A 21,890-nucleotide genomic window follows, 5' to 3' on the forward strand; every position below is an offset into this window, starting at 1 on the left:
CAGAGGGAGACTCCTCCTGCGCCTCTGTGGGTGCATGTGTGTGAGGGTGTGTGTGTGTGTGTGTTTCTTGGTGTTTTATGCCCCCAACGTTGACTTCAAGGCAGCGCTGCCTGGAAGGCACTAGGGTTAGGCATGGGTTAGGGTTAGGGTTGGGGTTAGGATTAGGATTAGCTGCCTTCAGTGGTGGCAGCGCTGCCTGGAAGACGACGTTGGGGGCATAAAACACCATCGAGCGTTTGGGTTGAGCCTGTATGCAGCCCTAATGCAGTCATCACCTCCCCAGACTCCTCGTTTGGGTTGAGCCTGTATGCAGCCCTATGCAGTCATCACCTCCCCAGGGCTGCCTCTGGAGCTGGCTGCTGAGCTCGCCTGGACAGGGCTGCCACCAGAGAGTGAGGTGTCGGTCTTGCGGGCAGGCAAGCCAAAAACGTATCGCTTTTTTATTTATCTCTCCTCTCCTCTACCCACTCCCTCCCTCCCTCCTTCCATCTCTCTCTCTGTCTCTCCCTCTCTCTCTCTGTCTCTCTCTCCATCTCTCTCCCTTTTTTCTATCTCTCTGTCCATCTCTCTCTCTCTCCATCTCTCTCTCTGTCTCTCCCTCTCTCCCTCTCACTCTTCATCCATCTCTCTCTCTCCATCTCTCTCTCTCTCTCTCTCTCCATCTCTCTCCACAGCTCACTCCTGCAAGCAACCAAAGAGTCCAGCCCAGGCCAGCGTGGTTGGCATGGACCTGCCGTCCTTCGGGTACACGCTCATCTACTCGTGCCAGCCCGGCTTCTTCCTGGCCGGGGGCTCGGAGCACCGCGTGTGCCGCTCCGATGGCACGTGGACGGGCAAAGTTCCGGTCTGCCGAGGTGAGGGACCGGCCACATCCCGTCTCCATCTCACACACAGCAGGAGCAGCAGCAGCAGGAGCAGCACCCCATGGCAGGATTTATGGCTTTACCTATAGACACGTTTACATTAGCCTCGACTTTTTTCCTCCCCTCCCCTCCCCCCTCCCCCAGCCCTCCCCTGCATCCTCATGCAATACATTACCCAGACATCTCCCATCAAATGAGCGTTGGAGATTTAGGACTGTGGGCTCCTTTGTAGCTCCTCAGTTGCTACTGAGGACTGTGTTCATAGTCATAGCAGCTTTCGTTACATAAATCTCTTCACAGAAAGCAGGGCCAGAGAGTCGGCCTGTTGTGGGGTTGGGGGGTGGGGGGTTGATGTGGAGAATGTAGCCAACTGTACCTGTAACGTGCATATTTATCTGCTCCTAGCGGGCTCGAAAACCTCCGAGAAAGCCGTGGTGGCCGACCAAGGCACGCCGAGTCCCAAGATTAACGGTAAGATCTTAAAACACCTCGTTTTCAGAGCTGCGGGCAGAAGCACTGGGCTAAACAGAATTATGTTGTCTTGAAGCATTGTGTCGTCTGCTACCATCATCTCCATTTTTTACAAAACAAAGGACTTTTGAAATGATGGGGCCCTGTCATGTTTTGCGTGGGAGTTTGTCATTAGGCCCGGTGCGGCACACCGGGAATTCACAGATAAAACGCTAATTGCACATGGCGCTTGCTGCTCATATTTGGGCCATCAATCATCTTGGCAGCATCGCTGCCGCACTATTTCATTAATGAGCAGCAGACTCCGGTCCTGTTGAATGTCGGCGCGTGTAGCTGGCCGCGATCAGCCTTCTCCGCATGCAGAAATGACACGCAGGTGACTCCCACCGAGAGTGACAGGAAGGTGTTAATTGCTGGACGTCGTAAGTGCTTCTCAAGCGCTGTGGTCTAATATCCTCCCTCTCTCCTTCTTTCCTTACCCCCCCCTTCTCTCTCTCTCTCTCTCTCTCACACTTCTCTAACCGTCTCTGCGTAGTTCCCGATGACGTGTTTGCGCTGGCGTATGTCTGGAGAGGCTCGTTCGAGCACCGTGGCGTCAAGCAGCCCATGACTCTGACCATCACGAGCCTGAACGTGACCACCGGCCGAGTCAATGTGACGCTGAGCGACGGCGACGTGGAGCTGCTGCTCTCAGGTCAGCCTCACGGGGCGAGCTGTGTGTGTGTGTGTGTGTGTGTGTGTTCGTCTCTCTCCTGCACTGAACTAATGGAGCCAGTAACACACACCAGGGCTGACAGGCAGGCAAGTGCTCCTGCCATGCCACCACTGTGATAACAAGCTCTGCTCCAGCAGAGTTAACCTGCAGAGGGTTTATGTGCTGTGAGACATATAGTGCATATGATCCTCATGATCAACTTTTATAGTGTTATAATGACTGAATATTATGCAGATGAGCAATCATACCCTGAGAGGGAAAGCTTGCCTTTTGCTTGGCAGGTTCCGAAAGCAACCTTATTAGTGTGAAACAAACTGCCTCAAATCCTAGTGGTCAAGTTACAGTAATTTTGTCTACTTCACACACATGTACATAGTGGACATTTCAGTGCATTTACACATTGAAATTCATCCACATGGGCATCGATAGTATTTCAGTGCAATTCTATTCTGTTGGTCTATGAAGACACCTGTACAGCGCTGATAACAGTTCCAGGTTCTAAGCGCATGGCTGTGTTCTACAGGTGTGTACAAGAGCCGTGAGGCGCGACTGACCCTGCAGCTGCACCACAGCCAGACGCTGGCCCACAGCACCTACAGCAAGACCACCGAGGACACCTGGGCCATGGACGGCTTTGTGAGTAACAACACAATTAGCCACCTCAAAATTCCGACCAGTAAATCTCCTGCCAGGAGAGAGGGAAAGGGGACAATAGACTAGAGAATATTCCAGGATTATTATGCTTGCAAATGAATGTGTTGGTGTGTGGGGTTTTTTTTCTGCAATAGGTGATTTGTTTTCAATAGATGTGAATACAGTCATCTTGTCGATGTTAGAGCTCTCAAGTGAACTTTAAAGAGGTATAAGTGACAACATGGGGGGGCCATGCCAGTTACAGGGGAGACCGGTTAACTTTCTATGCACTAGGAATGTGTGCACTCAAAAGCAGGACTGTGCCAGTGAATTTGAATGGCATTTGACAGTGGCACATTCTGAGAGAGAAAAAGTGGTGGCACTCATCACCTGTGTCCCTCCTAACTGCCTCTGCCAATCCTCTAGGTTTCCGCCGAGCCCGACCGCGGCACGTACGTCTACCAAGGCTTCATACAGGGGAGAGACTACGGGCCGTTTGGACTGCAAAGACAAGGTAAATATAGCGGCTCTTGTCAAGTCTATCAGTTGCTGTTTGGCTTTATTCTCCCCGGAGCTTTTCGAGGACCACTGCTAATGGTAGTTTACATGCTGAGTGATTCATCCCTCAATTAAAGCTAATTGAATATAGTGCAACCGCTGAAGAGTTTTGTAATGTAATTAGGCTTTTTAATTGAACAAAAGTAATTTGATTTGTGGCAACCACTACAGGAGGGTTGTATAAATTCACGTTTCGAGGCAACACCTCTGTTTTGTATGATTAGGGTGATTCACAACAGGCTCTCAGAAAAATAGCACTCTGCCATGGCAGTGTCCTGAACTGATTGAATTATTATAGCTCTGAGCTCAACAAACATTGTAAGAGACATCAGGCAACTCTTGCTTACTTCCAGTTTAGCCACCATAGGAGTCTCACCCCTGTTTCCATGCACATGCACTCAGCTGCCAGGGTTTTAACCCTCACAAAGCCCTGGCAACATATCACTCCCATTCTCCAGCAGCTCCACTGGTTGCCAGTCAAGTCACGCATCGCCTACAAGATCCTCATGCTCACCTACAAATCTCTCCATGGACTCTCACCACAATACATCACAGATCTCCTCCACCCCTACACTCAGTCACGCTCCCTGCGGTCCTCTGACAAGGACCTGCTGGCCACCCCCCGCACCAGGTTGCGGACTTTTGGGGACAGGGCTTTCTCTGTCAACGCTCCCACACTCTGGAACAGTCTACCACTCCTTGTCCGCTCTGCCCCGTCCCTGCCCATGTTCAAAAAGCACCTCAAAACATTTCTTTTCACCAAGTCCTTTGACCCCTAACCCCCCCCCCCCCCCCCCCCCCTCATTGTTAAGCGACCTTGGGTACCATGAAAGGCGCTATATAAGTCCAAGTTATTATTATTATTATTATTACTGCACACAAGCAAACTAATTGGCTGGTGGAGTTGCCTGTTTTCTTTAGTGATAGACCCTGACTACTAGCATGAAAAGCTGCCAAACTTTTCTGAAGCAGAGTGAGAACCATCAGCTGGTCATCCGTGCTGTTTGTGTCACAAATTGATGCGTATTGCTTGTTGGTCAGTGTGAAAATATATTCCCTTTGCAGTCATTGTTACCTCTGCATATGCTAACGGATTCATCATAGAGCACTTGGTTGAATGGTAGCCTAGCGTGACGTTGTATGTTTATGCCATACCCACCCATGTAACAGTCACTGTTACCTCTGTATGCCAACCGATTCTTTATGGGGCACTTGTTAAATAGTAGCTTAGCGTGAAATTGGTTGCTGCCTGTCATTGTTACCTCTGCATGCTAACTGATGCTAGCCCAGTGTGACATGATGAGTGTGTGGATCTGTATACTAAAACTGTAATAGATGCTTACCTGGCAGGTCTGAACCTTACGGAGACAACGAGGACACCTGAGGCTCCCCACGGAACAAACAGCAGCTCTGTGGCCATCGCAATCCTTGTGCCTTTCTTCGCCCTGATTTTTGCAGGCTTTGGATTTTACCTTTACAAACAGCGGTATGTGTCAAGCTGTCAAGTTGATGTATTTTTTTTAAAAGGACAGATCACTCCAGAACTTGACTGCAGTGCTGAAGTGTCTCCAAACCAGCTTGGGTTTAGGGACAGTTAGTCCCTAACAGTTAAATTAACATTAAAATTTAAATATTTTTAAAATTATTTTCTGTCAGTGCATTCAGTAAAGAGGATTTAGTTGTCCATGGGGCATATGTCTCCTGTGTCATATCTACTAAATAAAAACCCTGCTACATCCTGCATGTGAGCTAATTATGGACTGAAAAATACAAGGTGTTCACAGGGGAAAATTTCACAGGTGTGGTGACCATGATGCATAAGTAACTGTGTTTTCCTGTGTCCTTTACAGGAAGACCGATAAAACGGAGTATTCCGGCTGCTCGGTGCACGAGAACAACAATGGCCAGGCCACGTTCGAGAACCCCATGTACAACACCAACTCCAAATCTATTGAAGGCAAAGTCGTGCGCTTTGACCCCAACCTCAACACTGTCTGCACAATGGTTTGATAAAGGGGTCCTCCTTGGATGGAACATAACGTCTTTTAAAGGGATGTTCTTTTTTTTTGTAAATGGGTGACAACCTTATTTTTGAAAGATTACTTGCCTGCAGAAAACCACAAGCACACTTGAGTGAACCTCATGATCCGGCGAATTGGATCTATTGAGAGAGAGAGAGAGAGAGAGAGAGAGAAAGTGTGCATTCTCTTCACCATGTGAGTGAAGCATTCTAAATATATTCCACACTCTGAGAGTGTATTTGTCTATTTTGTAGTTTCAAGCTAATTTTTCCTCCTTGGTCTCCTGGGATTTTTTTTTTCTAAATCGGTGTGTCGTTCAGTGGAATACTTTTTTTTTTTTACATCTGCTAATTTTTGATGTGAAGTTCCATGATGAACCTCGAAAGACCTCAAGTCCTTATGTGTGTGTGTGTTTGTGTGTGTGTTGTGTATGTGTATGTGTGTGTGTGTGTGTGTGTGTATGTGTGTGTATTGATTGCGGGTCCACCTTGACCTGCTGCTTCTGGTACAAAACAAAGCATCCCTGTTTTTCAAGATCAGGATCAACAGCCCACGCCTAAGCCACCACATCTCAGAACCAGACCAGGAGATCCAACAGGACATCTGTGGAAAGAGGACCCTTTGTGTCATTGACCTCTAGGTCTTCCCTGCACAGCATTTGTTTTTCTTTTGGTCTCTCACTCTGTCGTCTTCTCTCTATCCTTCTCTTTTTCTCTCCCTATCCATCCCTCTGCCTTGCTCTCGCTCTCTCTCTCTCTCTCTCGCGCTCTCTCTTTCTCTTTGTTCTCTGTCACAGATATGAGGACTTTGGTTTTTTTTCCGCTGTAGATGAAAGCGTCCTTTCAAGCTCATTTTAAATGAACTGCTGCCCTGCGACTGACTGGGACTGTGGTCAAGGCAAGCGCCACCCGCCACTGTCACCGCCGACGCCGACGCTGCTCCATTCTTCGCCCGTCTGTCCTCAATGGTGCGGCTCGCGGTTTTGCGTGAGTCATATGCTTAATGGTGTGGTCCGTTTATGCATGCGCGCGCACACACACACACACACACACACACACACACACACACACAACATTACACCAAACATCACACCAAACGCTCTCCATACACCCAAAGAAGAATGACATTTATGCCATAGCCTCCGTTGCATTGCATACTCTGTCCTTGCGTGACACGTGAGAGAGAGAACTTAGTCCAACAGTCTGCCTACTGTGTGTTCCTGAATGCCAAGTTGCTATATTGAATCCTTTCTAGAGGTCTGCTACTGCATGCAACTAGGTTTCACCTCATTCAAAGTCCATGGGGCAAAGATGAATATAACATTACATTTGAGCCAATATCAGTTCATCAAATCGAATCCCGTTCATCTATTTAGTGAGTTTAAAACTAGCTGTGCGCACTTTCATGCAAACTCAGTTTGACTGGCCAGGTATAATGTACGCTCACATATACCGTAATGTGATTACTGCGTAAACAAGCATGGTTGGAATTTAAACCGTTTCCTTGCACGGGGAAATGTAGACTGACTTTTTAAAAAACACACACATTTTTGAGGCAAAACCTCAGGCATATAGAAGAGCTTTTTATCCATCATTCTCAGTCCAACAGCGTCATCACCAAGTATGAATATCTATTTGGTGTCAGAAAGTCAATTTGAATTCTGTCTCCAGTGCTTTGTCCAGATAAGCAAATTAACATTTGAGTAGTATGCAACAGAGTTATAGTATTCAGCCATGGATGGTGACATTCGTTGAACTGATTCGTCAGTGTTGCTTCAAGGACTTTTCATATTTGTATTTTGTATTTTGGTGTTCTGTAGACCACATGCTTTCATGACAGTGAAACAAAGGAAGTCACTTTCAAGTCAAAGCCCTGTAATATTGTCAATCATAATAGTGCCTTGTAAAATATTTTAGCCTACTTTGTTTGAAAGATGGAATTTTGTTTGTATGCACTGTTTTGACTTTTTTGTCTGTGTCTGCTTCAGTAAAGTTAAGAATAGGTTCCCATATAGGTTCCCATATTTATAGCTCAGCTCAGTTGATCATTGATTTTTTGCACATGCCAGCCAAAAATAATCAAATATAGCATCGCTGCTATGATGACGTGCCACTTTACTGTCATGTCATGGCATTTGCATTTTGTATATTTAGAAACAGTTGTCGTGGTTACTGTTGTTTGGCTGGTTGTTTTTTTATATACAAAGGCTTTTGCTTTGAAAAACAATGCTCAGTGCTGTGAATATTCTACATATTTTGTCATTATATCTTTCCTATTAATGCCAACCCCAAGTCAGACACACTGTCAAAAAAGAAATATTACAAATGAGTTGAGAAAACAAATGTTCTTGTTTGTCTGGGCTCACCCACTATATGTAAATATATTCATAAAAATGTACAGGTATTTAAAAACTTTTTCAAAAAGAGATATATTTTTGTGAGAGATATACATTTGTAAAATATAAGAAACTGTAAAGTGTCATTTGTAAATGTCCATTTTCAAATTAAAAAGCTGTTGCTTTTATATATTTACATTGCTTTATTGGATTCTTCTATTAAGAATCACACATGTGATTTCAGGTTTTGTGTGTATGTGTGTGTGTGTATGAGATGAAATGGATGGAATGGGGTCCCTGTACCTTTTCCAGAGCTGTTCCTGGAGAGGGCTAGCATCTTTCATTGGGCCCCAAAATGTCTATAGCGCCACCCCGGCAGGATTCTAACTAGCACCTGTTGCATCCATGCCATTTTAGAGGGAGAAGCAATAGTCTATGGATCTGCTCAACTCTGGCGTTATCTGACATGGTGATGTTGGGTGTTAGGCCAGAGTTGATGAAAGGTACATGTTAAGGAATTATCACATCATGGAGCATGAGAGCACAGCAGGCCACTAGAGTGTCAACTTCAAAGCCCTTCGAACTTACTTCAAATTCCAAGATCAACTCATGTCACATGTACTTATCTGAGAAAGGCGAGCATGTAAATTGTGGGAAATTGCTTTTAAAGAAAAGCCTATCCACAGGTAGGAAGTCACAGAATTGCAAGGGGTGCAAGAAAGCGCATGACGCACGTGAACGTTTCGGAAATTACGCAAGACACAGTTTTCGCCGTCCCCAGTGAAATGGCAAAGCTCTCAGAAGGGTCAATTTCCTGTGTTGTTTGTACCAGCTCCTTCCGACAACTTATCGCCGGGTCATTGGATTCTGGCTTTGCATTTGGCCCTTCAAAAAAGTTCATATAAAATGTGATTCGAGATAAATGAACACAGCAATAAATGTCTGTGCCATTGTGTCTTAGCCAACGTCAGGAAATCACTTGATAAATGAAATCACCTCAGTGTGAACGTGTGAACAAGATTAAAATCCCCTCCGACTCTTTCCATGAAACCATACCAACCAAAACGACCATAACCAGTGTCAGATTATGTATTGTTTCTTCGCTATGTGATTTCACCCTCCATAATTGAAATGGCACAAGTAATGTTTTATTTAGCTCTTATTTTACGACGGACTTGTTCTTCACACAGCAGTTAATGCAGGCGCCATGGAAACGAAAGAGCGCCATGTAAGAAAAACTATAATTTCCCGGGTACATTATTGCATGACAAAAGAGAGCACGGAGCAACTGCCGTGTAATTATCTCCCAGTGTAATTACTCAAACGAGGCTTCAATTGGGGAGGTAGTATTGGTTTTAGGTATATTATGGTTCATTTTGATTAAGTGTCTAATTAAATCCTTGTGTAATAAAATAAAAAGTCAGTTCTGTCACTGATTTATTGATTGTGCGGAGACATTTGTTGAAAGGGGCGTCATATTTTTGGCCATGGTCATTTAAGGTTTCTTAGTCAAAGACAGCTTGTCTCTGGTGTTAAGGTTCTAAGGTCTATCTGTGTGTTTGCCTGTCTGTCTCATTCCGTATCTGTCCTCAACTATTTGACTCTGTCCTTTAGTAGCAATGAGAGCCTTGACACAACACACCTTCCACTTAAAATGGATGCGTTACAGAAGGCTGTAATTATCAAGGTAATGGTGCTTAGAATGCATGAATCTGAATGTCATTTGCATAAATTGTCCTTGATTCAGCAAACATGCACAACTGAGATAGAGGGGGGAGAGTTTGTGTGTGTGTGTGTGTGTGTGTGAGAGAGAGAGAGAGAGAAATTGCTCTCAAACTTCGGACTGTACTCAGCAGCACATGAATATTAACATTCTGACTAGGGGAAGAAGTTGGTTGGTGCCTTGAATCTAGATGTGACATTTAGCTCTGACGTGAAATCTACAACATAATATACATGCTAGCACTTAACTAAAGATCACCTGAACTTGACATTTTGACAAAGCCCACCCTGTGGATTATTGTAGGCCTAGTTATCACTCATAAAACAACTTACTGCAGCAAAAAAAGTGGGTAAGTGAAGCTTTAAGGTCTTAAGTAGCACGGTCCTAAAGGTGGCAAGTCTGGGTTGAAGCTATGCCCAACTTCAGTGCCGAGTCCGTCAGAGCTCCACTGCTCCCCTGTCACTCAAGGGCTGTCATGTAAAAAATATATTGCATCATTAAATCCCCTGATATATTCAACACTGCTGAATGGCTTATTCTGAACGCTGTGAGATAGTGCCAATAAACACAAAGAGACACAAATTAAACTATTGATCATGAGTTCATTTGAGCTCCCTATTAAATGTGAATGATGAGCAAGTCGATGGAGAGTGTAGTCTAGCTGGTGTGTAGCTCCAGTGCGCTGATGCATTGCAGTCATACTCGCCCAGAACCTGCTTGAAATTCCTGCAGTGGCCGTCGCGCAGCTGTCTGTCACAGGGGATGAGTTTTCCATCTGCTCTGAATATATGTGATAAAAAAGGGGGGCCAGCATAAAAATTGGCTGCCTTTGATGACAGTGTGACACATGAAATGGCTTCTTTTGAATGACTCCCTGGATGTTGTAACACCAAAGCCCTGATCTACACTCACGCTCTCCCAATCACAGGCGGAGCCGCGCCGGGGCTCCTGAGACACACCGCCGGGGCCGGCAAAACACCTTCAGGTGCTGTGTTTTTGTTCGTTTGGAATGGAGCGGCAGGCGCGCTGGAGAATGGTGGGAGCAAAATTAAATCAAAGCCTGTCAAGTGTTAATATGCATGAAGGTGCGCACGGGTTGGGTCTTTGAAAGAATACTTAGTGGGTGTCGCAATAGCCTCCCCACTTCCTTTTCCATCCCTGAAAGAAGGATGCAGAGCAGTCAGGCTAGCCTATCTGCGGCCCATTCGGCATTGTGTTTGGGCTCTCCATGGCAATTAAAAGATATTCCCTCCTGAGACAGCATCTCGCCGGCTGTCCTAGTTGTGCTGGAGTGTATTTCTGAAGAGCTCAACAGAAAAGAAGAAAAAAAGATCCAAGGGCCTTAGCAACAGCCATTTTCAGAAAAACCACACGACACCATTGCCCTCCAGTGTTTGTTTGTGTCGTCGGACCGTCGCGAAAGTTATTACTTTGGTGTGGAGGAGGATTCGCGGAGCAGGCGCCTCGTAAGGTCACGGGGAGTAATGAGCAGCGTGCCTTCTCATCAGCCCCCCTTAGTCCCGAAGGCTTTCCGCGGCAAAGAGGAGAAATGTGTGTTGTCAGCCGTCAGCGACTGCCGCGCTGCCGGTAGACGCAGGCGGGCGGATAAGAACCTACAGTCTATGATAAGAACGCGCGCCCATGTTTGTCTCATTTAAACCCACTATAAAACATGTTTTGCCTATAGAAGTCGCACAGCCCCCGCCCCGTGGTTCCACCTTTTGTGTGAAGAGAACAATACAAACGGTCAATAATATATCATACTCTGCATCGCTTTGGCATGACTCCAGATGGGTGAGCCGCTCAAGAGAGGTCTGCTGCTCCTCTGCATGTCTGCCGCTGCTGCTGCGGCACCGGTCTGGCAAGAGATCGGCTATGTCGCAATGCCATCTGCAGGCCGGCCGTGGAATCCAGGTCATCGCAAACACGGTGACCATCTGCAGAGAGTGGCAACCCTGCCAGAGCTAGAATAGGCCTATAAAACCATTGTTTTACACCGGAACAGATTTATTTCTGGAGCTGCGACATAAGGACATCCATAATACTGCATATCAGCTCAAACAGATCCTCTAAAAATGTAAGTCGACCATGTGGTCTGCGCTGCCAAGTTCACACGTGTCTGTATAGCTGTAGCCTGGATGTGTGAAGAGTTAAAAGCACACACATTTAGGATGATGGATGTGCCACGTTTGATGGATGCATTTAATGTGTTCTTCTGAAAGTTCAATTTACTGGAAACAAATGGCCATCGCCCTGGAAGCAAAATAATGGTGTCAGTCTGGATGACTTCAGGTGGAAGAGGAGCACAGTGTGTCTTGTTTTCGCGCTCTTTTTTTCCACGGGTTGGCAAAATGATTGAAATTGTTGCTCCACATAGCATCCACCCACCCCCTGCCCCTGGCCTGTTGTCAGTACTGATGTACTCTGTCCTCCAACATAAACAAATGTGTGTTTCAGCCCACAGGCACCCTGAGACCGAGACCCTAGAGCAAGCCCCGGGCGCCTGGGACGAGCCGGCAGAAACTGGGATCAAAGGGCTGCCTGCTGGCTGGCCGCTGGAACAAGGGTGTATCAACGGAGCAGGAGAAAAAGTTCAGGGAAGAAATTGGGAAGGGTGGGGTACATGGGTGCATTTTCAAAATGAAAGTGTGCGTGGTACAGAAAGTTCTGCTGGGGTTAATTAGTAATTTATAGTCAATTGCCTCAAAACCTTTTTGTCTGTCCAATATAATGCAATTAGGCAAGTGATGGGCAAAGCAATGCTATTTTCCTTTCATAAACTAATGGTAGCATTGTTTGTCCCCATTGACCTATTATGCAATACACAGTATAGTATAGGCCTGTATCAAAGACTTTACCAAAGCTGGTGTAGGCCTATACTAAGCAATCACACAGAGTAAGAATTGTACTGGCACAAGACTAAGGGACCGTTGTCTAGTGAGATGGCAGTTTAATCCTGATGGCAAACATCGGCCGGTGCAACATTATTGTAACCCCCTCACTTCCAATCATGCCAAGGCATCCAACATTTACAGTGGATGGAAAAATGGGAGCTGTGAGGAGAAAGAGCCCTTTCAGATGGACCTCTGGACCTCCGTGGAGAGAAACAAAGTTCCTTACAGTAAGCCAACGGTTCCCTCATTCCTCTTCCCCTCTGGCCCACGGCCAGGAGGAAATACGGGGGGATGAGAGATGGAGTGGGTGTGTGGGTAGAGCTATGGGTGTGTGTGTGGGTTGTGTGTGTGCGTGCGCATGTGCGTCTCTGTGTGTGTACGTGTGTGTGTGTGTGTGTGCATGCGCGTGTGTGTGTGTGTGCACTGAATGGTGGGTTTGTTTGAGCACTCTTTGGATTGGGGAAATTCAGGTCGCCGTGTAAACCTGGCCAGGATTTGCAGTAGGTGTTGGTTCTGCATAACTGGCGTTGGGGGCCTAATGGGAGCGATAGATAAATAGCACACATATATGCAGGGTATTACAATACCAGCCCCTTGTGTAAGGCATAATGAAATGCTCGCTAGTCCTAGCTTGCTTGTCAGGAACCAATTACACCCTGCTGTTAGACCCATTTGCTGCTTGTCTTGTGGCTATACCTCACTTTGCACTGTTGCACTTGAGAGAGTTTTTTTTTTTCAATGGTTAATTTCTTTATAGCAAATACAGGCTGTGCAAAACTCCTACAAGAGCTGGTATGCACAGCACAAGGTCCTGAGAGTACATAAAGTAAATAATAATTGTATGCAGCTGTCAGCCTCTACCGTCATAGTGAGTCATACTATTTAGACTGAGACTCAGTTGACTATTTTATTCCTTTACTTCAGCTGTTACAACTCTCCACGAAAAAATGTGGTATGGCTTGTACAGTCAAATCGAAAAGATTGCACACATGAGTGTATATTCTCTGTAAACATAATTGATGTGATGTTAGTATATCTCTTACCACTGCTATGGCTCCTCTTTGTGAGACAGTGACCTATTAGACTTTTTACATCTGTGCAGTGCATACAAATCACCCAGTCTAACTCCATGAACGAAAAAAAAACCCAATGCCCTCTCTCTAATATGACAGGCAGCATTAAAAGAAAACGTGTTTTCAGAAGAAAATAATTTGCATGCAGACGAACTATTATGCCGATAAGAACACCAAAATTCCGATTGTGAGATTACCCATGAAGTTAGAAAAAAAAGTTGTGCAGCCCATTGCTTTGGTAGAAGGACAAACTCTGCTCCTCGGGGGGAGTTGAAGGCACAGAGGACCTTCGTTTTCTAGTCTCTTCTTTCATTTCTGCTCTGCCTCTCTCCGAAAAGCTGGTCTTCTGTTACAGTGTATACCTTTCGGATAATGAATATGGTGTCTCCAACGACGCGACTATTGATTTTCTCCTGGTTAATCTTTCCTCTTTATGAAGCCGAGAAAATGAGACATAGAGGACTCCGTCAGAAGGATGCGGAATACATCGAAAAAGTAAGCGCCACATTACACGTAGAGAATCTCATAAAGCTATTTCGATATCGCACTCAAGGGCGGCGGTATTGATCCAATTCCTTGCAAGGTTATGATGCCCAACTTGTTATGTAGCCTATTGGCCAAGGAATAGGTAGTTAGACTTTGAAGTCAGATAACACATTTTGGAGGGTTATTGAGAGAAAAGGATATATTTGTTTAAAAGTACTGTCAGTAGTTCACGCAATGTCCAATGTTGCATGGGAAGATTTTGGTCTCGATCTGAACTTTTCTGATCTTTTCTCTTCTGATCGTTTTGCTGACGTAAGCAAACCTAACGGACTAAAAAACAGAAATCTCTGACACAGATTCGTTAGGAAAACGAGACTATTCTTCCTCTCATTGAAATTCAATTTAGTTGGAAAGCTTGGAAGTGTAAAAAGAAGAAGTACCTTTCATGTCCATAATGATTGATATAAAACGACGTTAGACCAAGCAGATCATTCATAAGTATTGTTTGTCATCCTAGTGCACTGACGGCGACTCAGACAAACAGAACTGCACCAGACAATCAGATGAAGCCCAAACTACCCACTATAAAATGGTAACATTTTGACCTCCAACTTTCACAGTGTCAGTGAAAATGGAGTTGCACACAGCGGTATTCTTTTCCCAGCCTCGAATATCATAGTGTTTCTTTTTTATATTTGTAGTAGGCTACTTACGTAGGTTTGCATGATATAGTGCCGTGGAATTGTGCAAAGTAGTTCTCTCATGCAGACAGAAATCCAACACACACACACACACACACACACACACACACACACACACACACATGCACCATGTTGGAACAGTGTCCATTCCAGGAATGCACGTTAAAGCACACTCCAGCTGTCTGTGTGAACTACTCTTTTAAGACCAACTCTTTCCTCCTCTGTTCTATTGCTTTCCTCCTCGTCCCTTGAAGTGCCTGCCAGACACAAATCTAATAATACATTTCCTCCTAGTTCATTCCTCTCCTGCCTCTCACTGCACTCGGCCTCTCTCATGCATTATTTCCTGGCTTGCTCACTCTTGCTGAAGGACTTTTGCATTTCGGCTCTTTTTGGGAGATGGGGGCATGTGAAGAAAGGAGCTTTGGTTCACCAAAAAGCCAGCACTTTTGGACTGTGTGAATGGAGGCCAGTCGAATTGTCTGTAGATCATCTATTGTAGAAGTCCAAGGATGCGATTGACCATTTGGGTGAAGATCAGACACAAGCCACTCTGCTGATAAGTGTCTGTGGTTTTAAAAGAGTGGCTCTCTCATATTGCGTGGTGCTGCATTTGTGAAAAGTGGAACCAGAGAACAAAAAGTTTTCCTTTTTTTTCAGAATGAAAAAGAAATGGTTTTGACCAGTGCCTTTCCAAACGATTCATTAGATAACAAAGAGATTGATACAACCACATTTCAAATAAATATTTCTGGGAAAACTGCACCAGTTACAATGGATCTCTATGATCCCCTTTATTTTACTGGCACATAAACCTAAGTAATCACAACCAAGATAAAATGGTTGGTCAGTCATGGAGAATAACAATTTCTTGCTGATTCCTTACAAAATATGAATCTCTTTAAGCTGTCCATGATTCATGATTCTGCCACCAGAATATTAAATTGCACTTCAATTCCCTACAAAAAAATATTTAAAATCTATAGGGCACGTACTCCTATGAGTAATCAATTAATCTGGTGCTCTTGGTGATGCGTGCAATGGGTAATTACTATACAACCGAGCTCAATTTGTCATCGCCAGTCCCCAGATAGCACTTAGGCCCGGGACAGCCACACAACCAAGAGGAGTCCACAAAGCAGAACCCCTTTTGTGTTATGGGCATTTTCATGCTTCATTCTCAAAGACACTCATGCATGCGCCCTCAACAGATAAAGGGAGAGAAGGCTGCACCACTCTAAGCAAGCCCACTGTCTATGTGCTTAATAAATATCAATACGTTTCACCTGATGGCTGGCACGCCCTTGATATGGGAACAATCTATTGCCTATTTAAGGACCCTTACTGCTGTGTCTGTGTCTGAAGCAGACTGATGAGGGGCTGTATTACTCAACTAGCGAGTCCGCATTGGCCCAGACAGCAGACTTGCTAAATGGCCGGAGCAGACACTCTGTAACCACAAGCTCTCATTTGCCGAGGCAAATGAAATTCAGTCGGTGATAAAAAGGCAGCGCATGCATGGCATTCACATTCATGTCTGGCTCACCTCTGAGTAGAGTATCTATTGTCTAGATGTGAGCCGTGCTGCATGAATAACTGGCAGGTCTGCTGTTCTCCATGAGATGTTGGCTGGCGGTTTTAAAATAGACGCCCCCCCCGCCCCCCGTACTGTTTTCACAAAGACACAGTCACCCCAACATTCCTCCAAATGATCAGCTGGACACATACTCTGTGTGGGCATCTTGAAAAGACATCACGCCATGACTCACCCTTTCTTTCTCTTACCTCTCCCTCTGTCAGCCATTCAGATTACAGTGAATATTTCCAGCCATCTCACTGCATCCAGCCAAGTCCCCACGATAAACTCCCACTATAAGGCTGCAGGGGTTGTGTCAGTTGGGATCAGTTAATAATATTCCTTGCAAATTTAACTCGATGTAATACTTTTTAAAAGGTAGGACAATGTTTTTTGTGTTTGTTTTGGTTGGGATGAGAGGAGATGGTTATCTACTCTACAGCAACATTTCAGTGGGGCATCAGTGAAATTGCCAATAGTTGCCTAGTCAGCAATCATAGCTAAGCTGACCTGTGACCTCAAACTGCCTGACATTTCCAATAGCAAATAGGTCAAGATGTGCTTGGCTGACATGGTCTGTGTGTTTTGGCTGACCATCTGATGCATATTGACTGGCCTGATGATCTGTCGTAGTCTGAAGAAATTGTCAGTGGCTATTGGCCAGCCTCCTAGAGAAATCCTTAAGTTGATTAGCCGGGATATTTGCATTTCATCCCCTGATCATCTTACAGCCTGTGTTTGTCGAGGTGAGGTCCGGTCAAGTCCCTCCGTAGACCATCTGTCTTTCCTTAGCGAAAGTGACATATGACAGTTTCGCTCTTAAGTATTTCAGCAGAGGGAGCCATCTGACTCTGGCTCGGGCCGTAGCTGCACAGATGGGTTTCTTTCGGCTCTTTTCCCCTCGCACAACACCGTCTGTGGGTGGTGCTGCGTCTCCGGCGGAGCAGACTGTCTGTGTTGGAGTCGGCCTGCGCGGGAGTCAACATCTGTCTAAACAGCGGCCGGCCTGAGATAATGAATCACTGGCTGGGGCCTGAGCTACTGGGCCCAGCACAGATGAATGATTTAGCCTGCACCCGTCCCTCCCTCCCTCCCTCCCTCCCTCCCTCTTGCTCGCCTTCTCTCTCTCTCTTCCAACCCCTTCCTCTCTCCTCTCTCTCTCCCAACCCCTCGCTCTCTCTCTCTCTCTCCTCTCTCTCCCAACCCCTCACTCTTTCTCTCTCTCTCCAAACCCCTCTCTCTCTCCTCTCTCTCCCAACCCCTCGCTCTTTCTCTCTCTCCTCTCTCTCTCCAAACCCCTCTCTCTCTCCTCTCTCTCCCAACCCCTCGCTCTTCTGGAAGGGAGCGGATGAAATATTTGAGCTCAGTATGGCGCCTGGGTGTTTGATCAATACTGAAATGTTGCAGTGCAGCAGTCAGCAAGGGAATTTGTCCTCACATTTCATGCGTGAACACAGTGACTGCAAGGGATTTTTTCCCCTTCTGTCGGTTGGAATGAAAAGACAGCAAGAAAAGCACCATATTGAGGCCCATCAGGAAACTGTTTTGTCTAAATACTTAGTTTTATGACAACTAAGTACTTAGGTACTTAGTCAAGGAAAATCAACTCGTTTCCCAAGTTGCAGTACTCCATGCCGTTAAGCATTATTACACTAATCAAGCTGAGATCTGCACCTCTCTCTCTTTCCCGTTACTTTGCAGTATTCCGGCTGTGTCCAAGGACCTGCGGGCATTCCAGGCCGAGAGGGGAATCCAGGTGTGAATGGCATTCCTGGAACCCCAGGTGTGCCGGGCCGTGATGGGGCAAAGGGTGAGAAGGGCGAGTGTGTGAGCGAAATCTTTGAGGAGCCCTGGAAACCCAACTACAAGCAGTGCGCATGGAATTCCCTCAACTATGGCATTGACCTGGGCAAAATTGCAGTGAGTGTCTGGAAACTGAGCTTGTCTGTCTGGAGCTAGAGACTTGTTTTCTAAGGGGCAAATAAGAAGCCTTCCAACTGAAGTGTGGCACCCTGGCAGTCATGATATATTACAAGTTAAAAGCAGTTACAGCATTGAGATAATAATAATAATAATAATAATAATACAATAGAATAAAAAAAAAGTCAAACTCCACTGCAGGTTGGAGCCAATTCAATTCAAAGAAACAACCTCTTTCAATACCTGTCAGACTCCCGCATTCTCTAGCCATCTCAGATTGTTCCTTACTCTCAATAGCATTCCGTCTACTAACAATCACAACATAGCACAAAGTCAGAGTTTCTTTTTCATGTTCCTGTAACATAGAAAGCCTTAGAAACTTTCTGATTACTTAAGTACATGGACAAAGACAGTTATTAGCCCCATTTGGTGGCCCTCACAAAAGCCAATAGCCAACCCCCCATGCCCTTCACCCTCTCTAGCCCATGTCCAGAAGTGTTAAGTGCTGGTGCTAATGGGAGGGTCCTTGGTTTTTGGATCTTGGTATTTTCAAAACTGTGCCCGGGTTGCCTCGACCACCATTAGGTTTTTTTTTTTTTTTGATAATGGTTTTATATCTGAAAATGTTCAGGGTTCCAAACTGTACAAGTGTACCAATGTTGCACCACTTGGATTTCATGGACTTTTGGTATGGGAAGTTTTCCTGAACTGAATACAACAAAAATAATTTCTGTTGTAGTTAGTGTTGGGTTGGGTGAAATTTTACCACACAGACTGCCTGGACTAAATTGCACATGATAATTAGATGTGATGAAAGTCTGGGAATTGTTACTTTAGTCACGTCCCAACAGCCATAGCTTGGTGTAACCGTACCTTAAGCCATAGGGGCAACCGTGGCCTACTGGTTAGCGCTTCGGACTTGTAACCGGAGGGTTGCCGGTTCGAACCCCGACCAGTAGGAGTGGCCGAAGTGCCGCTGTAGCAGGCAGCTCACTGCGTCGGGATTAGTGTGTGCTGCACCTTACTGTGTGTTCACTGTGTGCTGAGTATGTTTCACTAATTCACGGATTGGGATAAATGCAGAGATCAAAAGAGTATATATACTATACTTATACAGTCCTTATCAGCTATTCCAAACAAATCAGTATTCAGTTACCTGCTGTTGTATACTGAACAGCAGTGTTCATTTAAGCATGACAATACACATCTCATACACATGATCAGAAGTACAGTATCCATATGCAAGTCAAAGAATTATGATGCACCTCGTCTGTTCTAGTCACCTCTGCTGTAAAAAGCCAAAAGGCCATTTCAGTCCTCTCCCCACTCAGCTTGTGTGAACCAGGCTTGTGCAAAATTCCAGAATTGAATTGAAACTGGCTCTTAAATTCCAATTCAATTCTCGAACCGCATTTCAATTGAGGTAGCAAACAGGAAGCAGAATTGCAATTAGAATTGTGCACAACCCTGGTGTGAAGCCTGTTGCTCTGCGCTTGTGCTTCAGCCTTGCCTACTGGGTGGGGTTCGAACCGGCAACCCTCCGGTTACAAGTCCGAAGCGCTAACCAGTAGGCCACGGCTGCCCCTAAATCACTTGTGTCCCTCGTCCCCGCTGCAGGAGTGCACGTTCACCAAGCTGCGCTCGGACAGCGCCCTGCGCGTGCTCTTCAGCGGCTCCCTGAGGCTCAAGTGCAAGTCGGCCTGCTGCCAGCGCTGGTACTTCACCTTCAACGGGGCCGAGTGCGCCGGCCCACTGCCCATCGAGTCCATCATCTACCTGGACCAGGGCAGCCCCGAGATCAACTCCACCATCAACATCCACCGGACAACCGCAGGTATGCAAGACTGCCACACATATCACACATTTCTCAATCACTGTGGCTTTGTGGAACTTACAAGACCCAACACGATGGCACCACAATGACACAGATAGACTCAATCAGAGGGAAGTTGCTTTGTTTAGATAGATATGGAAGACCCGCCAGCTTATAACTGCAGTGTCACTGTAACTCAAGTGAACACTTAGCCTTAGTTTTGTAACTTGAGGTAGCCACAACTGAGCCAGCCAGAGTTAGAGGAACCACAGGGACTAGATTAGAGAGCGCTTGCTCAGGTCTGGAAAGTCTGGCAGAGAACAGAATTATAAATTACTGCTTTCCAAACCTGTAAAAGTATAGAAATAGGGTAACGTCTTAAAAAAGTCTGGACATTTTGCTCTTAGTAATACATACTTAAAAGGTTGACAATGTGCAGGTCAAAACCTCAAAGGTCAAAATCACAACACTGTCCTCACTGTAACTCTGTGAAACTTTCCTAACTTCATCTTTGTAGCTCAGTGTACCTACAGTGATACATCACATCTAAACCAGAGAATCCAAAAGTGAGAAAAAACCACAGGAGGGCTAGATTAGAGAAGGAAATTGCTGTGTTTAGGTAAAGATATATACAAGAGGCCTAGACAGATCTGCTCATTCATTGTATGAGGTCTCCTAAACACTACAACCTGATGTGTAGCCTCTTTTGACCTGTAAGCAACTTGAAAATGATCAGTTACAAAATAAACACTCACAGCAACTGAGACCCTAACTATATCCCATAAAGCCATCTAAGGTTAATAAATCAACTTCAAATATTTTTATAAACTGAGTAATGAATGTGTAGTTACTTGTGTGTGATTATTTCACACACAAGTAACTACACATAAGTACACACCCAAGTCAGCTCTGATAGATTGTTGGTCCTTCTTGACATTTCCCATCGACAAACTATAAATACTCAAATACATGGTCTGTGCTCAAAATTCATCACCACGCTCAAAATAGACTAAATGTGTGTGGGTGAGCGTGGGTGTGCACATCATTTCAGAGTACATGCACGGCTGGGAATATCTGCAGCCCCAAAGTATTCATCATGGAAGAGGGGAAAATGTCATGACCGAACTATAATCAGAGACAATGCAGCCACTTTGTGAGCTTAGCGGTTATACTCTCTTTGGCCCAAAAAGGCCTGTCCTCTCACCAGATTAGAGCACCCGCTTGATCATACTGTCTTCTGGGCATAGAGGGAGCCATTACAAAACAATGGAGGCATCTAAACAACTAAACAGATGGGGTTCTGAACTGTGTGTGTGTGTGTGTGGGGGGGGGTTGGTCAGATTAAGCATGCTTTGACTACAAAGTGACCTCTACGTCCTTGTTTTGGGGTTTTGGGTGGTCTGTGGACGGGCAGTTGAAGGACTGTGCGAGGGGGTCCGCTCCGGCCTGGTTGATGTCGCCATATGGGTGGGCACCTGCGGCGACTATCCCCGCGGCGACGCCTCGACAGGATGGAACTCCGTTTCCAGGGTGATCATCGAGGAACTGCCTAAATAAATAATCCTTTTTCCACGTTTTTACAATGTAAGAGACCAAACCAAGCCCTATATGTGCGTGAAGAAGTTACTTCTACAAAAGGAACTGTCGGTCAGGTATCAAATATTAATGACTTTCAGTATGATGTCAATGATATCAATAACACTACTGTGATGACAACTGTAACATTTTTGTCAGGTTTAATCAATTGTGTGACAAGTCAGAGATAACTTATAAACACAGTAAACTTCTATTGTGAAAGTTCCTTATTGCACAATTGGGCTCTGTTACTATTCTTGACTTTTATACACATCTGTTAATAAAATAATTTTTATAAAACCAAGGTTTGGTGTTAACAGTCTCTGTGGTCATGCATTTGCCTTTCTTACAAAAAACACTGCAGCTCAGAGTCTGAGATGATTTCAAGACTGATTCCAAGTATATAAAGCTGCTAATTTAGGTGGTCGTTTCAACTGTTTACAGTCTGCATTTCAAGGCTTGGTTGAAATTGTTTTATATTTCCTACCACTGCACATAAGGGCACAATTAAGGCCAGCACCCACAGACAATGG

General features: G+C 45.3%; 2 protein-coding genes across 6 annotated transcripts in view; both read left to right on the forward strand.

The window, feature by feature from the left end:
* Window positions 1-5,430, forward strand: part of csmd3a (CUB and Sushi multiple domains 3a) — a 215,391-nt gene extending 209,961 nt beyond the window's left edge. For 2 of the 3 annotated variants that reach the window (XM_042106395.1, XM_042106396.1), the window contains exons 64-70: window positions 675-854; window positions 1,269-1,334; window positions 1,870-2,028; window positions 2,573-2,685; window positions 3,109-3,196; window positions 4,591-4,726; window positions 5,091-5,430. In XM_042106395.1, the coding sequence (XP_041962329.1) occupies window positions 675-854; window positions 1,269-1,334; window positions 1,870-2,028; window positions 2,573-2,685; window positions 3,109-3,196; window positions 4,591-4,726; window positions 5,091-5,250 (902 nt within the window). In that variant the 3' untranslated portion in view covers window positions 5,251-5,430. Of the gene's footprint in view, window positions 1-674; window positions 855-1,268; window positions 1,335-1,869; window positions 2,029-2,572; window positions 2,686-3,108; window positions 3,197-4,575; window positions 4,727-5,090 lie in introns of all 3 variants that reach the window. The other variant, XM_042106394.1, reaches the window with a different exon arrangement.
* Window positions 5,431-5,837: 407 nt separating this feature from the next.
* Window positions 5,838-21,670, forward strand: cthrc1b (collagen triple helix repeat containing 1b). 3 transcript variants are annotated; one of them, XM_042106460.1, is made up of 7 exons: window positions 5,838-6,247; window positions 11,777-12,440; window positions 13,642-13,781; window positions 14,290-14,364; window positions 17,751-17,969; window positions 19,587-19,803; window positions 21,197-21,670. In XM_042106460.1, the coding sequence occupies exons 2-7, from the start codon at window positions 12,398-12,400 to the stop codon at window positions 21,337-21,339; spliced, it is 837 nt and encodes a 278-aa protein (XP_041962394.1). In that variant the 5' UTR covers window positions 5,838-6,247; window positions 11,777-12,397; the 3' UTR covers window positions 21,340-21,670. The 3 variants fall into 3 exon arrangements, with proteins under 3 accessions (XP_041962394.1, XP_041962396.1, XP_041962395.1); XM_042106462.1 differs by having other exon boundaries at window positions 13,726-13,781; XM_042106461.1 differs by lacking the exon at window positions 14,290-14,364 and having other exon boundaries at window positions 21,197-21,669.
* Window positions 21,671-21,890: the final 220 nt, after the last annotated feature.

Source organism: Alosa sapidissima, chromosome 10 (assembly GCF_018492685.1).
Source record: "Alosa sapidissima isolate fAloSap1 chromosome 10, fAloSap1.pri, whole genome shotgun sequence".
In the NCBI taxonomy this organism is placed as follows: Eukaryota; Metazoa; Chordata; class Actinopteri; order Clupeiformes; family Clupeidae; genus Alosa; species Alosa sapidissima.